Consider the following 15600-nt stretch of genomic DNA (forward strand, 5'->3'; position numbering starts at 1 on the left):
GTCGCTCTCTCTCTCTCTCTCTCTCTAGACTATTCTTGATTTCCGCAACTCCAGACCATTCATTGTGTTCCACAACGGCAGTAGGCGTTGATACTTGTTCGGTCGAACTTTCTTTGTTTTAATTTCCTTGAGAAATAAGAAATAAAAATTTCTGACAGTTGAAGGAAAGAATAGCTATATATATATATATATATATATATATATATATATATATATATATATATATATATATATATATATAAAGAGAGAGAGAGAGAGAGAGAGAGAGAGTCTAATTACCAGCTGGGTTTTGGTTACCTCTTAAGTACATATAAAGCGTTGTTTATCATATATCTCACCATGCAATTACTTAGGAAAGAAAGAACGTGAAAAGCAGACATATGTCTTCATAATGTTTTAAAAATTAACGGTTTTAGCTTTCTGATCAAGCCAAGAAATATGACCTAGAGGTCGAACTTTTATTATTATTTTTTATATATAATTTAGATATCTTGCACCTACTTAGGAAAACATAAAATAAGGACATGATATGTATATAATAACTGTTATAAATTTGTACAATTTAGACTAATATGTATATAATAACTGTTATAAGTTTGAACAATTTAGAATAAGTCTGTCTGGCTCTTATAAATTTTCAACTTCCTTTTTTTCTAGTGAGTGGAGATTCAATGATAGAGAAGTCATGTAAAATACAGTTGTAATTAAAGTTTAAGACTCTCTCTCTCTTTCTCTTCCTTTGTTAACAACCTTCCAAACCGACCATCCATTCGCCTTTTTTTCTTCTTTTGTCCTTCTTCTCACCTGTCTTTTACCTGGGGTCGTGTTTGGAGGTTGTGGCTCATTTCTTCTTGGTGGCGCATTTGGAAAAAATGCAACAACAGGGTATTCAGGGACACCTTTTCATCGTCGGAGTCTGTGGCACGCCTTGTGTAGGGAGATGTTGACTTTGCTATGCGGCTACGGCGCCGTCCTTCGTCTACTGCTGGGTGACTATGCTGTTCTGTCTGTCCACTCTCTCTCAACCTCTCTTATTACGTTTTATTGTTATACTAACTTGTATATTCTCTTCTTATATTTCGTTTTTGTGGTTTGATTATGTATTTAGGGACTTCTTGTCCCCAAATTTTGCTATATATTTTCATTTTATCGGCTCTCTCTTTCTCTGTCTCTCTCAACACAATGTTCATTGTTAAATATTTTGAAAAGAGAGATGAGAGAGTTATCCCAATTGGTAAGACATTTAGTAGTCAAGATTTAGCGAATGCGTGATGTACGATTGAGTGTATGTAAATTACTTGTTTCTAAAGCAAAGCCTATTTATTAAAATGAATAGGACTCTTTAGTTCTTCAAGTTTTGAGCATGGAAACTGGTTTCGTAAATTTAAATCATACTCACAGAGTAGTCTCTTTCTAAATTAATTAGCGGAGCCCCATAGGAAAGGTCCCGCTAGTCCATTAAAGAGGATGCTAGGTAACATGCTAGTTCTTATGCACACATTCAATGGAATATCGTATTCCAAAAAACCGCAGAGTTCCTGTTAAAGAACACCCTCAATGCGTGAATGATAAGAAAATTAAAGTCTTCATGTGATACATATTGTAAGGATAGATTTTCTTATTTCAGGAAACATAATTTGTTACTAACCTGTTTGATTTGTTGAATTTTAACATCAACCCTTGTAATAACATCACATTTCTTAGAAAAACAAGGCGTTCTCCATTATGTGTTCTAACAATTTAGTGTACTAATAATGATTCATGTTGTTTTTCTTATGAAATGTTCTCTAAAATGTCGTTCGAACCAAGGAATATTTATAAGATGGTTTGCATATTTAATCTTGGATGTGGGTTTGACGATATATATATATATATATATATATATATATATATATATATATATATATATATATATATATTATATATATATATATATATATATATATATATATATATTATATATATATATATATAAGTTTTTTTCCTAAGCACTTGACTAAACTAAATTTTAAGGTCAAAACGTTTCCTCAAATCCAAATACGCAGTTGGAACCAGGACCTTGGTATATTTCAGATATAGTAATATTTCAGGCACCATCCGGTATGGGCATGAAAGAAATTAATCAGATGCAGTGTTTCAGGCACCTGATTTGAGCCCACTGGAAAATCACCTCACTGCTCACATGAGAACAACAGAAATTATGTTTCAAATTTAGTGAAAAAAGAATATCTTCTCGTTATCTTGAGCACAATAATGCAGAACTATTCCTAACATATCAGTTCACAGAAACTACTCAATCCCAATTGTTCGAATAACTTTTCAGTTTTTCGCAGTAGTAATGAATGTGTGTGTGTGTCAGATGCATATATATATATATATATAATTCAACTGACCAATCTGTAAGTGTGCCAGTAATCCTCTGTCTGTCTTGTTCTATTTGGAATGGAACAAAATCCATTGTTTACAGTTTTTTCGGTAACCTAGAAGAATGAACTTTTCATCCAAACCCAACCACTTTCTGGAAAACAAGAAAACTAAAAGAAATCTGTTCTGCTCAATCGAGACCAGCAGAGAAGGTTACAGAAGTGGCGGGCAACCAGACATCCCCTTGCACGAAGTTAACCACGGTGAAGTTGCTGGTTTCGTTCAGGGCCATGGCATGGTAGCCAAGCCACTGCACCCTCTTGCTGGTGTCCGAACCAGGCCCTCTGTTGCCATACTCTCCATAGTACAACGTGCTCAGTGCAAAGTCGCCGGACCAAGGCGACCAACCGGTGGGGTCGATCAAACCGTCGATGAAGGAATGCATGTAGACTGTTCTCGAGTACTCCTTCCAGGGCCTGCCGAGATACGACTGGGTCTTGCCATCGGCCGCCAGGTCCGGCGCGGCCAGAACTGAGCAGTTTATGATGGAGGTGCCTGTGTTCTGGTTCGGGTCCGTCCTGCCCTGGGCGGTGAACATGTTGGCCTGGCCGGGCAGCGGCAGCCTGGCGTAGAGGTTGCTGTCTTGAAAGACCACGGCAGCGTTGCCAAAGATGAAGTCGACCGTGCCGTAAACGTCGCATTCCCTGTAGAACTGGCGCATGGAGTGGGTGTAGAGCGTGTCCTGGTAGCCCTCGAAACTGCACTGGTAGAAGGTGGAGGTGTCCGCTCCATTTCTGACTGCAACCGCTTGGCCTTTCGCCGGTCCGGCGGTGTTCTGGACGGTGAAGCCAATTCCAACGAAACCTTGGCCAACCACAGCTGCACCATGAATGAGAAGATCAGTGCTTGTATATTAGTCTGTGAGACACAATTGAATTGCCAATTATGTTTGATTTGGACACATAGATCTACCTTTTACATATATTATGGAATAAAATTGTTTGTTGTTATATGACTTTTTTTTTATCTGCACATTCACATGTATTTCAAACTTTTTGTTTGTACTTTTTCCGCCCAATTGTTTTGAATTAAACGCTGTTCTCTTGAGAGGCTTGGATTATATTAATATTTTGACGCCAGATGTATGTTCACGGGTTCTTTAATTTCTTTGCTGACTTTGTCCGTTAACATCAAAATCAATAAGTTATATTATAAAATATTGGGTTTATGTCCTTTGAAATTACATGCATTCTATGAAATCAATCCTTTTTTCATGTAAGTTTTTTGGAAGAAAAAAGGTTTTAGTTGAGATCCGATGACTGATTAGAAACGTTTAGTTTGTCCAGAACAACATTAACTATTAATGAATTTGTGTTCAATTAATTTTTATGAACAAATTTACAAAGAAAACCTTATTTTATAATTAACTTACCAAATATTTTCCGCTTTAATTTATGTCGATCTAGGGAAAAACCATCACGGAAACGTGCTGAGATATTGTCGAACTCAGAAGCTTTTTCTGCAGCTCTGGAGACGAAGGACAAGCTGTTGCTGTCGTCAATCCCTATGCTTTCCAACTAGACTCGATCTTCTTATTTCTTTTTCTCCCCATCTTTCTCTCTTTTTGTGGGCAGACATACGTTATCACAACTGAAACTTTATTGCCATGAATGTGAAGAAAAGTGAAACTTACCCAGAGTTGCAGAGTTGAAGGTGGTCCAGCCATCGCCAACGCTCCGGTTGCCCGTGATTATCGTCTGGTTGATCCCGTCACCCACCATCATTATGTTCTTCTTCCTTTTGTCTATGGATACATACTCCCGGTACACGCCCGCCGCCACGTATATGACAAAATATCCACCATTTGGATCGGAAATGTTCGGCGCAGCCGCGACGGCGTCGCCGATGGCCGTGAAGTTGCCGGTCCCGTCTTGGGCGACATAGACTACGTCGCTCACCAGCACGCTGTCCTCCTCCAGCGCCATCCTCCTATTCATCCTGAAGGACAAATTTAGAAAGCATGTTATTAATTTTGCAAAATTTTAACAATAATATCGCGTGATCTCTTTCCTCGTGTTTGTCTTCATTATGAAATCTGTTCACATGATTTTTGTCAGTCCTTTTCTTAGTGTAATTGTGACTTTAAATCATCGTTTAGTGTCACATGAGGTGGATTTGTAATTCTTTATTCGCGTAGACAATTCCTTGGAAAGCGCGCAAATTGGGTTATCGACTCAGCCATTGCTGCACCTTGTAGTTGTACATCACCATGAAAAACCACGATATATTTTAACGAGTCTATCGCGTCAATGCATTCCAAGCATGCTTCTTAGAATCTAGAGATGATCTTTAGTTATAAATAAAGCTGTAAGTGAGTTTTTTTACGCATACATGATAATGTTGTTAATCCTTACGTGTAGTAAACAATTATACAAGATGAATAAAGTAGAAATGATATACAAAAGGTTTTACAACTTTCGAAACCTTCTTCAACCAAAAAATTGGACTCAATTACCTTCAAGAAGGTCGAAAAATTCAGTAGTGAGATGGGCTTACTTTAGTTCTTGATTTCTGTTGAAAAGACGCAACATAAGTTATGAGAATATATAATTTTTTATTTTTTATCTTTTTAAATAGAGGTTTTGCCTTTTTTGCTTTATGTAAAAAAATTGTATTTTATATATCACGGTTGAAGAAATAAAAAGTAATTACCTGAAAATATCACGGTTCACCCAATAAGGAAGGCCGTCCTCATAGTCCAGTCGGTCGAGAAGTTCCCGGCCAGGTCTGGTTTTGGAGGCGGCGTCCCCGGCCGTCTTGGTCTTCTTCTTCTTGGGCACCCAGGAGTGGGTGAACATAGCGAGGGAGACACTGTAGAGCTTGGTGCCATTAACCAATGGTGCGTAAAGAGCGTTCTTCCGCTTCAAGAAGTTGGCTTGGGTAAGCCCGTCCAAGCAGGTCTGCTGATTGGTGACGATGGCGCTCAGGAGGGTCTGAACCTTGTCGCCCTGAGCGTCGGGGAGCTTCGTGGTATCATTGGACTCGAGGGTAGCGAGGGACGAGACCAGAAAGTCGGTGGTAAGCTGGGAAAGAAGGAGGCAGTCGACCAGGGCGCCGGCGGCCTGAGAGGGGAGCGAGGCGTTGCCTCGGATGGTTCCGTCGATGAGAGAGGAGAAGGTGGCGGACTGGCGCAGGGACTTGTTGACCAGATAGCGACCGTAGCCGTAGAGGTTGGAGCGAGCTCGGCTTGGGATGAGGGACTTGCAGAAGGAGGGGTTGGTGGTGAGGTTGCAGGCCTTCTCTGGGGTCACCGACTGAGTGAGGTTCTGCGAGGAGGAGAAAGGCAGGAGGACGAAGACGAAGAGCACGAAAACAATGGAGGCTGAGAAGTGGGTAGTGGTTGAAACAGACATTCTCTCTCTCTTGATCTCTCGCGCGCGCGCTCTGTGATGGATAGGAAAAGTGTGAGGAAGGTGGAGGTCATGGGGATGAGTTTATATAATGGAGAAACAATGGTGCGGGAGGATTCCTGCTTTTAGGTTCAGATCAATTTTATAAAGAAAAGTAGATGTGGTGCTTCTTTTTTGCTGTGCGTCTTAGTCAACTATCAAAAGCGCGTTTCTCTCTTTCTCTCTGTGCGCCGCTATTAGAGGAAGAGGACAGAAGTCAGCAAATGGGGAGATGGAAATTTTCAAACTGAGTGCTGCATTTAGGTCTGCAGAGATCTCAATGGCGGTGTTCTTCTTTTATTATTTCCGCAGAAGAAGATTGTGGGAAAGCTGAGTGCCATCCTACCCAAAAGCAACTTTTCAGTTCTAGAATCTCCAGTAGCCTTTTGTTGCTAACATAAACTGAAGGAAACCTTGAGTTGAAATCGACGACGGTCAGCTCAATTTTTGCGATAAACAAAGGCTGACTTAACGAGCGCAGATCTCCTCTAATCCCGATATCGTTAAAGGCAACAGTTTTCATCTTTAATGGCGATGTTCTTCTTCAATTAAAGATATGCATGAGCTAAGGAACCCTTTGATTCATGAAGACAAACCCTTTTGGGCAACGGAATCCTTTGCCTGCTTTAACAAATATTTCAGACTTTGTAAATAACAACATTAATTGAGTGCCATTTTAGTGTTGTGTGGTGAGCACTCGATTCATTCACATTAATTGAGTGCAGAGTAACATTATGAACTAATCGTAGGTAGGACATAATTTCCTAAAAAAATTATCAACTTTAAAAATTGATGTTATCTTTTTTAACTTGCAGTTACACAAGAAAACATAAACAATGCAAGTGGTGGGATCCATATCGTCGCAAACATAAATGACTCGTGGAACCCAACTTTTGTGCGTTCCAAGTGTTACATCGTCCCTGCGACACATGGAATGGACATTCTGCTCTAGAACATGTGGAGCAGGGCATCTTCTTTAAGCCAGCCACCAACTTAACTAAACTCTCCAAAAGTTGTGCTATAACTTGTCTAACTTGAATCGGACACACACACCAACGACAGGTCGTATCGGCTAATATGTATCGGTTCTGCATCTGTCATAGTTACTAATAAAAAGATATGTTTTAATTATAATTTCATTCATGTATCTGACAAACCAGGCCGATTTGACCAACACCAGCAAATATATTGGCCTAATTTTTTCCCCTGACTCGCTGCCCATTACTTGACACGGCTTAATGATCTGCATTCTTGATATAAAAATAGCACAGCCAGGAAGAGTACAAAATCTGATATGTGGCACCAGCATAGAGAATTCCAAGAAGTAACCGTCCGTGGTGACATTTGATGCTTCTAAAGTAAAACGGATCAAATTAATGAATCGAAGCGGGTGGTTCAAAACAGAAATTGGATGCATTCTGGATGAATAAATAGCAAGTTTGCAAATTAATCGACCACAGTCTGATGCCATGCACAGAGAATATATTAGATATGAATTATTTTTTTATGTTGTGCCAATTTCTTCCTATTCTCATGCTTTCTTTTGTTTTTTCAGATATTCATGGAAGATTCAACTCTAGTTGGACTCAAATTGGGGCCCATTAATATCTAAAACCCATTTTCTCCATATCAGATCCTGCTAAATGGGTCGAAACTCGGATCGTAAATTGGGTATGTCCAATCCGATGGCAGTCTTGCTTCTCATGGCCGGCGTCAGGATTCATTTTCCAGATCTTTGCACCAACTATCCAAGTGGGGGCTGATCATACCATAATTGACTGCCATGACGAAGGCTCTTGAGTGCCCCTAATGAATGGTGGAGATAATAGATTATATTCCCACTTTCATCCATCAGACCAATCATATTCTCTACCAATCACAATACTGCCTTGTACAAATACATGTCATGTATGGAGAGGGAGAGAGATTTGAATCAACAATATGAATAAGCACCAACAATTAAACAATGCTCTCTTCCAATCATGATCAATGCCTTGCAGAAACAGATGCCATGGAGGGAGAGAGAAAGAGAGATTTGAATCAACAGTAACAATAAAATTTTACTTTTTCAATGGCATCATAATTCTTATGCTTCGTAATCATATAAGAATGGATCATACGCCAAAAGTAAAGAAAAAAATTGAAGAAGAAAATTTGCAGAACAACTTGTGCTGTCCTGCTGTATTGGGAAGAGGACAAAAGGGTTGCCGTCTTAGTTTGGTTCTGTTCTCCTGCGACGTAGAAGAGTGAGCATACTGGCAAAGAAAGACAAATGACTTTTTCTTCTTTCTCCACTCAGTCGAGTCCAGCTGAGAAGGTCACGGACGTGGTAGGCAACCAGGCGTTCCCTTGCACAAAGTTAACCACAGTGAAGTTGCTGGTGTCATTGAGGGTCATAATATGGTGGCCGGGCCACTGGACCCTCCTGCTGGGGTCCGAACCAGGCCCTCTGTTGCCAAACTCTCCGTAGTACAGCGTGCTGAGCGCAAAGTCGCCGGACCACGGCGACCAACCGGCGGGGTCGATCAAGCCATCGATGAAGGAATGCATGTAGACTGTTCTTGAGTATTCCTTCCACGGCCGGCCAAGATACGACTGGGTCTTGCCGTCGGCCGCCAGGTCCGGGGCGGCCAGAATGGAGCAGTTTACGATGGAGGTGCCTGTGTTCTGATTCGGGTCCGACCTGCCCTGAGCCGTGAACATGTTGTTCTGGCCGGGCAGCGGCAGTCTAGCGTAGAGGTTGCAGTTCTGGAAGACCACAGCCGCGTTGCCAAAGATGAAGTCGACCGTGCCGTAGACGTCGCATTCCCTGTAGAACTGGCGCAGGGAGTGGGTGTAGAGCGTGTCCTGGTAGCCCTCGAAGCTGCACTGGTAAAAGGTGGAGGTGTCGGCCCCGTTCCTCACTGCAACTGCTTGGTGCTTCGCCGGTCCGGCCGTGTTCTGGACGGTGAAGCCAATCCCGATAAAACCTTGGCCAACCACAGCTGCACAAAGAGAAAGCAATTGACTGTTATTGTTGTATAAGACTCATTAAACCAAATTGACAATCTATATTTCTAAGTTTTGAAAAGAATAATTAATGGTCGCTTTTGTCAGATACAAATGTTTTTTTATGGGGTACTTTGAAGCTTCAAATTTGCTTTGTATGGAATTTTTATGCAAATTTATGTATTTCGGATAATACCCGGATATTTCCGTGCGAGCTGATTAAGAAAGAGTTTTGTTTTCCGCTTATAAAAGTCAGGTCCAAGCTAATTATGAACCAACTCATAAAATTCTTAAAGATTTGAATCTGAATTGATTTCTGTTCGTCTAAAGATTGAGCGACTTTCATATTGAATTTTCCGATCCAATTGCCGCTGTAAATTATGATTAACTCACCGAGGGTAGCGGAGTGGAAGGTGGTCCAGCCGTCAACCACGCTTCTGTTGCCCGTGATGATCGTCTGGTTGATGCCATCACCCACCATCATTATGTTCATCTTCTTCTTCCCTATCGACACGTACTCCTGGTAGACGCCGGCGGTCACGTAGATCACGAAGTAGCCATTGTCGGCGATACTTTTGTCCGGCGCCGCGGCCACGGCGTCGTTGATGGTGGTGAAGTTGCCGCTCCCGTCCTGCGCGACCGTCACCAGGTCGTTCACCAGGACACTGTCTCCCTCAAGCGCCATCCGTCTGTTCATCCTGCAACCGCAGATTTGAGACAATAATTAATCCACATTCTCATTGAAACATAGAACTGTTTCGATTTTGAAGATCGTTAAGTGCTCCAATCGGCGCCTAACCAAGTGATTTGAGCTCTTATTGATAAGGAGATTAACGATGAAGTAAAGTAGAACAATGGGCATGCAGTTCCATAAGAAAAGTGTGAAAATAACTTTGTCAGTCTCCAAATAGTACCTGAAAATCCCACGGTTGACCCAGTAAGGGATCCCGTCCTCCCGCACTGCCAGCTCGTCGGAAAGGTGCCGGCCGGGCTTGTGTTTGGCGGCGCCGGGAGCGGCCTTCCTGGTCTTGTTCTTGGGCACCCACGAGTGGGCGAACATGGCGAGCGAGACACTGAAGAGCTTCTTGTCGTCGTTTAGCGGGGCGTGGAGAGGGTCCCTTTGTTTCAGGAAGGAAGCCTCGTTGAGCCCATCTAAGCAAGTCTGCTGGTTGGTGATAATGGCGCTGAGGAGTGTATGGACTTTGTCTCCCTGCGCGTCCGGGAGGTTGGTGGTGTCGTTGGAGTCGAGGGTGGTGAGGGAGGAGATCAAGAAGTCGGTGCTGAGCTCGGAGAGGAGGAGGCAGTCGTTCAGGGCGCCGGTCGCCAGCGGCGAGAGTCGGCGTTTGCCCCTGACGGTTCGGTCGAGGAGGAAGGAGAATTTGGCCGATTGTTGCAGGGACTTCTTGATCAGGTAGCGGCCGTAGCCATAGAGGTCGGAGCGAGCTCGGCTGGGGATAAGGGTCTTGCAGAAGGAAGGGTTGGTGGTGACGTCGCAGGCTGTGTCAGGGGCGACCGGTTGAGTGATGTTTTCTGAGGAGGAGACGGGCAGAAGGACGACGAAGAAGGTGAGGATGGTGAAGCCAGTGACAATGGCGGTTGCCTGAGACATTGTCTCTCTCTCTCCCTCCCTATCTACGTCTCTTCTTCTTGGTTGCTTTCTGCCCGTGTTGGTGAGGAGGCCGCATTTGCGGAGTCGTTTATATAGAGATCTGAATTCTGATAGACGCGAATCTACATTTGGTCCTGATCTCGATCTAGAGAGAAAAGGGCATGGATCCTTCTTTCGACTTCTCTAGTCAACCACCAAAACGCGGAAACTTTTCTCTCTCTCTCTCTCTCTCCATATATATATATATATATATATATAAAATTGAATCCCAAGCTGCTCAACTTCAATGCCCTCCTCCTTGAATCTTTTGTATGTTGAAATGAAGCGATTTAATTCAATAAAGTATTTAAATTGCATACTTGAATTATGTTTAACGACCATTTGATTAAAAGAATATGAACCATATATGTGGAACACAGCTAATTTTTTTTACCCTGTGGTAGGTCCTGCTGCCCTTTAAAACACTTGGATTTATGTGGAGTCTTTGGGTACTGGCCTCAACTAAAGTTTCTCTCCATGACCGGCGGTGGACGGGTCCGGGCTTTTCTCTCTCTAAGTCATTCCTCTTTGTTGTGTTCCCAGTAATGGGCCACTCGTTGGCCTAACAGCCGCCATCAGGGGGCGGTGCGACGGGGGGAGCTCCCCAAGTCAACAAGAGCCGACGGATGAATAAATTTATTTTTTCCAAACTTGGTGCCCTCCCTCTGTCATCTTCTTCGTCTTCATTTTTACCCTTTTATCTTATTGGATGCCGGCCGGAATTTGGTCGAGTTTGAAACCCACTGGACGCCGGCCGGAATTTGGTCGAGTTTGAAACCCACTGATTGCCGGCCGGAATTTGGTCGGGTTTGAACCCACCCCACAGTGAATTGGTCTTCCATTGCTTTTTTGTGAATGTAACGGATTCAACTTTGGCACTTGCTCGCGTCTGCCCCACATTTGGATCCGGGATTGAGATCTTATCTTTCACATTTTACGTTCCCTTGGGGAGCGGGGCTTCTTTTTATCCATCTTCAGCCATTTGCTATTTAGTTATTGTGTTTTATAGGACCTTCGCACGCCACAAACTGGACTATCAGATACTATGACACCCAATTGGGTTAGACTCACTCAAGCCTGGATCCGAACCGAGTCCGAACCCTTTTACTATTTGGCAGGAACCCACCAAAATTTGTGGCCCCGTAGACCTTATGGATCACTTTAGGCCGAAGAGCAACAAGTTGGTGCGGTCTTATCAAATCCATGACCGGCAATAGGGTCAGGACTTCACACGGAACGAGAGAGAGAGAAGAAGCGCAAGTTTGGTATACTTATATGCAAATCTATTAGTCAAAGAGAAATATGTATATACAATTTTATGGGACTGTATTTTGTATGACAGTTTTGTGTCCTGATGCACTAAAATAAAAGGGGTTTCTATCCAAAGCTATTGTATTTTCGGCCTTTGAACTCGAAGCATATGTTCCGTGAGGGGGTGGTACGAGGCGGCAAGGTAATCCACTTCCTTTAAGACTTCGTGTAACTATCACATTTTAATTTTATTTTTGCATGTAAAAGATCCCTAAGCATGCTCTGTGAACTCAGGAGAATGGGTACATGGATGGCCTTAGGAGCAGTATAAGCCACTCACCCTTAAAAAAGAAAAAAAAGAACTTGAAGCATATGTTTAGGTGCTAAAATTATACAAAATCCCTATGAGAACGCATCATGGGGATAGTGAGTACAGCGTACCAAACACGCAACCGACTCAATTTCTACTAAAATTTGAAAAAGAAAACGTCCTTGTGTTTATTTCACGGCAGATCTGAAATCAAATGTGACCTAAGAAAAGATCTCATATCCTGATCGCTCCCCTACCATCACACCTTAAATCCGAAGTTTTATGCACATAAAGTGCCGATTTTAAATCTTCATTTTTCTAAGATCTGAAATCTAATCTTTGTTTACTTTGTAAGCCCCGAACCACATAAACGAGATTTTCTAACGGGCCTAGGATCTGATGTTTTAGGCTATCAAATTTTACACCGTGATTAACTTTTACCTTATTGACTGTCAAGTTTATTGGACATCAAACTCATATTCATGTAATGGATTTTAACAAAAGCATTTGCAAGTGCATGTATATATAGATAAGAAAATGAAATCCTTGCTATTGACCACAGCCAAAAAGAAGTCTTCAAGCAAAAGTTTTTATTCTTTCCATCATTATCCTATTCCTAAAAAAAGAAAAAAAAGAAAACAAAAATGTTCCATCTTTTTACTTAAGAAAGAAGAGTGTCATATTTTATTACCATAACTCACATATTTTTTTTTTTACTATTGAAAGTCACCCAGCTCATTCATGGGATCCTCCAAATTTAAAAAAGGAAAAATAGATGGTGTTCATAACTTTTTTTCATTATATTATATATATATATATATATATATAATAGTTTCTTCAACTGATTCTGAACAGTTCATGGAAAGTTTTGACCACCCTTTTGGTGTTAGATTGCTGAAACATATATACTAAAAGGCCGTTTGATAGATGTACAACTGAACGGAATGGACAAGACATCCTGTCCATTGTTCGACTGTTTTGGAAAGAAAACACCATGTTCCTTTTTCAATGTTTGATCATCCCTATTTGTATTGTCTATCTTGTTTGTCATGCCCAACATTTGTGTTCTATTTTATTTGTTTTAACTTATTATTTGTTTCTTATAATCTGCGATATCTTCGTAAGAATACTCAAATGAAGTGTTTGAATAGCCAAGATGAAACAATAGTTTTTATATATATATATATATATGCTTTATTTCTAAAATCTGCTTTCTGAGTCATTTTTTGATCAACAATGTTGCTATGAACTTCTAGCTTTTAAACTGTGTTGCTTAGGAGTCCATGGTTAGCCATGCTCTTTATGAAGGTCCTTTTATAGAAAGCTTGATGATATGCAGATATCAATTCCACAGTACACTTATGAGCAAAACGAAGAAAAAATATGTATTTGACAAAGATGGGTCCAACCTTTCTTATTCACCTATGATCAGCTACTGTTGGAACAAAAAATGGTATTTATTTAACAGTAAAGACAAAATTTGCAACATATTAAAGAAAAGGGACAAAAAAAATTAAAGCATAACACCTGAAATAAATATCTACTAACACAAGCATAGTAAAGAACTGTAGAAGTAGGGAAGCCAAGTAATCAATTACAACCCAACGAAAACAAGCCCAGAATTTTGATGAGAGAAAGAAATTTGTTAACTTTGCATGGAGATCAAGTGTCAAACCTAATTGAAATCCATGAGCTCATGAACAGATTTTGGACTAGCACGTTCAAACAAAAAAAAAACATAGCTTTTATACAAAAATCACCAATTAAAAATCCAAATGCTGGTATATCCTAAAGATAACAATGGCGATTGGCAATAGGAGGGGGGAAATAAAAGTATTTGCTTTGAGAGCATCCGAAGATTCTTCAGAATATTAAAATGGATCATTCATTTTAATAGAGATGAACATTGAGAACCTCTTTAAAAGGATATGGATGCAATAATATATTTTTCAAGTCATTTAATGAAACATATGAGAAGGCTTAAACTAGGGAATACTTTCTGATCTACCAATAACATGCAATTTATCTAGTATGAGAGGAATCAGAAAAGATAAGCAACATGAGTGGATGACTAGGAGTTCAGTGTTGATTCCATAAGATCAGTTGATCATTACTTTATTCCTTAAATTATACTTTGATGACATGTTCAGCCTACATTTTTTTTTTCAGAAAGATAAGTTTTATTATGAGAATTGTTTCCACTGAACAAGATGATTTGCTTTTCCAACTACTAACAAGCTGGTATTTCGCTCTCTATGAATAACATGCAATTGATAGGTTTGTCAAGAATTCTACTCCAACAAATTTGATGATTAGAGTGCATCCTTACATGTTTACAAGGTAAATGTATGTTAGGAAACGTCATTCTCTTCTACAAGAAGAAGGTTATACTAAAACTCAAGGTCATGCATGATTCTGCCTATCTGCTTTTGTAGATTCTTTTGAAAACTATAATAACAGAGAAACACCACCTGGTATGGCCACCGAACACACCAAGAATAATAAGACATGAAAAAATTGAAGTAAAAATCTTTGCTAGCTTTTGTGAAAAATTGGCTAGTCCCTAATTAACTAAACCTAAAAGAACCATTTGTGAACAAAAATGAGGCAAAACCTAAGTAAAATGACTGACACTAAAAAAAAAATAAACGCAAATATAAACAAGGCTAGGTAAACGAGACAAAATAGCAAAACTCACAGTGTTTTCAATGGAAATCGGTGGACAAGGCACCCACACCATAAACAACTTAAGGCAGCACTTTCACAACGACAATCTGCTAATCAATTGCTCCTAAAACAGATTAAAATCAATTAGAGAAAAACAATGGACGACTCCAAACAGTTCAAAGGAACTTGAATGAAAAGAAGATGGAAGAAAACATATTTAACCCGACATTTACCACCACACTTTTGTAGCCCTAGATATGCTTCATTTCTTCAATTCTGCCCTAAACCACGCATTCAGAGCATGGAGATTGGGAGAAGCATGATCATAAATGGTGAAGAGCAGCCAAACTTGCTAAACCACCATGAGTAGCAGGAGATGGGCGAGAAATCCAGGTACTAAGAGGGGGAGAAAGAGTGAAAATGGTGATCCATCGCAGGTACTCCAAACAGTTCAAAGCATGGAGATTGGAAGAAACATGAACATAAATGGTGAAGAGCAGCCAAACTTGCTAAACCACCATGAGTATCCAAGTACTGAGAGAGGGAGAAAGAGTGCAAATGGTAATCGATCGCTGGAGCGTTGTGAGGAGCAGGGAGCAGCGACTCATGGTGAGTGATGGAAGATACGGATCTTGCCTCCATAGCATCAGTGTGGAGCAATGTGCAAGCGACTCGTGGTGAAAAATGAAAGAGAGAGAGAGAGAGAGAGAGAAGTATCGAGAGAGGGAAGCGAGCTCGAGCAAGCTTCCCGTGCTAGTCAGTTCTGTGGTCTGCGAATAGTGTTTGATGCACATTTTAATAAATGGAACGTGCATTCCATTGCCATCTAATGGCCTCTCAAGAAATTGCATATAGACCAGATTGGATTGGAAGAGTACTTACCAAAACTTACGTGGATTTTCGAGAGCTTATCAGTGGTTCAT

At 40.8% G+C, this 15600-nt stretch overlaps 2 protein-coding genes across 2 annotated transcripts; both read right to left on the bottom strand.

Annotated features, from left to right (window-relative positions):
* Positions 1-2404: 2404 nt before the first annotated feature.
* Positions 2405-5875, bottom strand: LOC116253921 (pectinesterase-like). The gene is made up of 3 exons (XM_031628917.2): positions 5077-5875; positions 4058-4362; positions 2405-3243 (listed from the first exon to the last, which is right to left on the bottom strand). Exons 1-3 carry the CDS (start codon positions 5775-5777, stop codon positions 2555-2557), a joined length of 1695 nt encoding a protein of 564 aa, XP_031484777.1. The 5' UTR covers positions 5778-5875; the 3' UTR covers positions 2405-2554.
* Positions 5876-7859: 1984 nt separating this feature from the next.
* On the bottom strand, positions 7860-10456 carry LOC116254189 (pectinesterase-like). Its single transcript, XM_031629380.2, has 3 exons — positions 9716-10456; positions 9195-9499; positions 7860-8797 (listed from the first exon to the last, which is right to left on the bottom strand). Exons 1-3 carry the CDS (start codon positions 10408-10410, stop codon positions 8109-8111), a joined length of 1689 nt encoding a protein of 562 aa, XP_031485240.1. The 5' UTR covers positions 10411-10456; the 3' UTR covers positions 7860-8108.
* Positions 10457-15600: the final 5144 nt, after the last annotated feature.

The sequence above is a fragment of the Nymphaea colorata genome, chromosome 5 (assembly GCF_008831285.2).
Source record: "Nymphaea colorata isolate Beijing-Zhang1983 chromosome 5, ASM883128v2, whole genome shotgun sequence".
Classification (NCBI taxonomy): domain Eukaryota; kingdom Viridiplantae; phylum Streptophyta; class Magnoliopsida; order Nymphaeales; family Nymphaeaceae; genus Nymphaea; species Nymphaea colorata.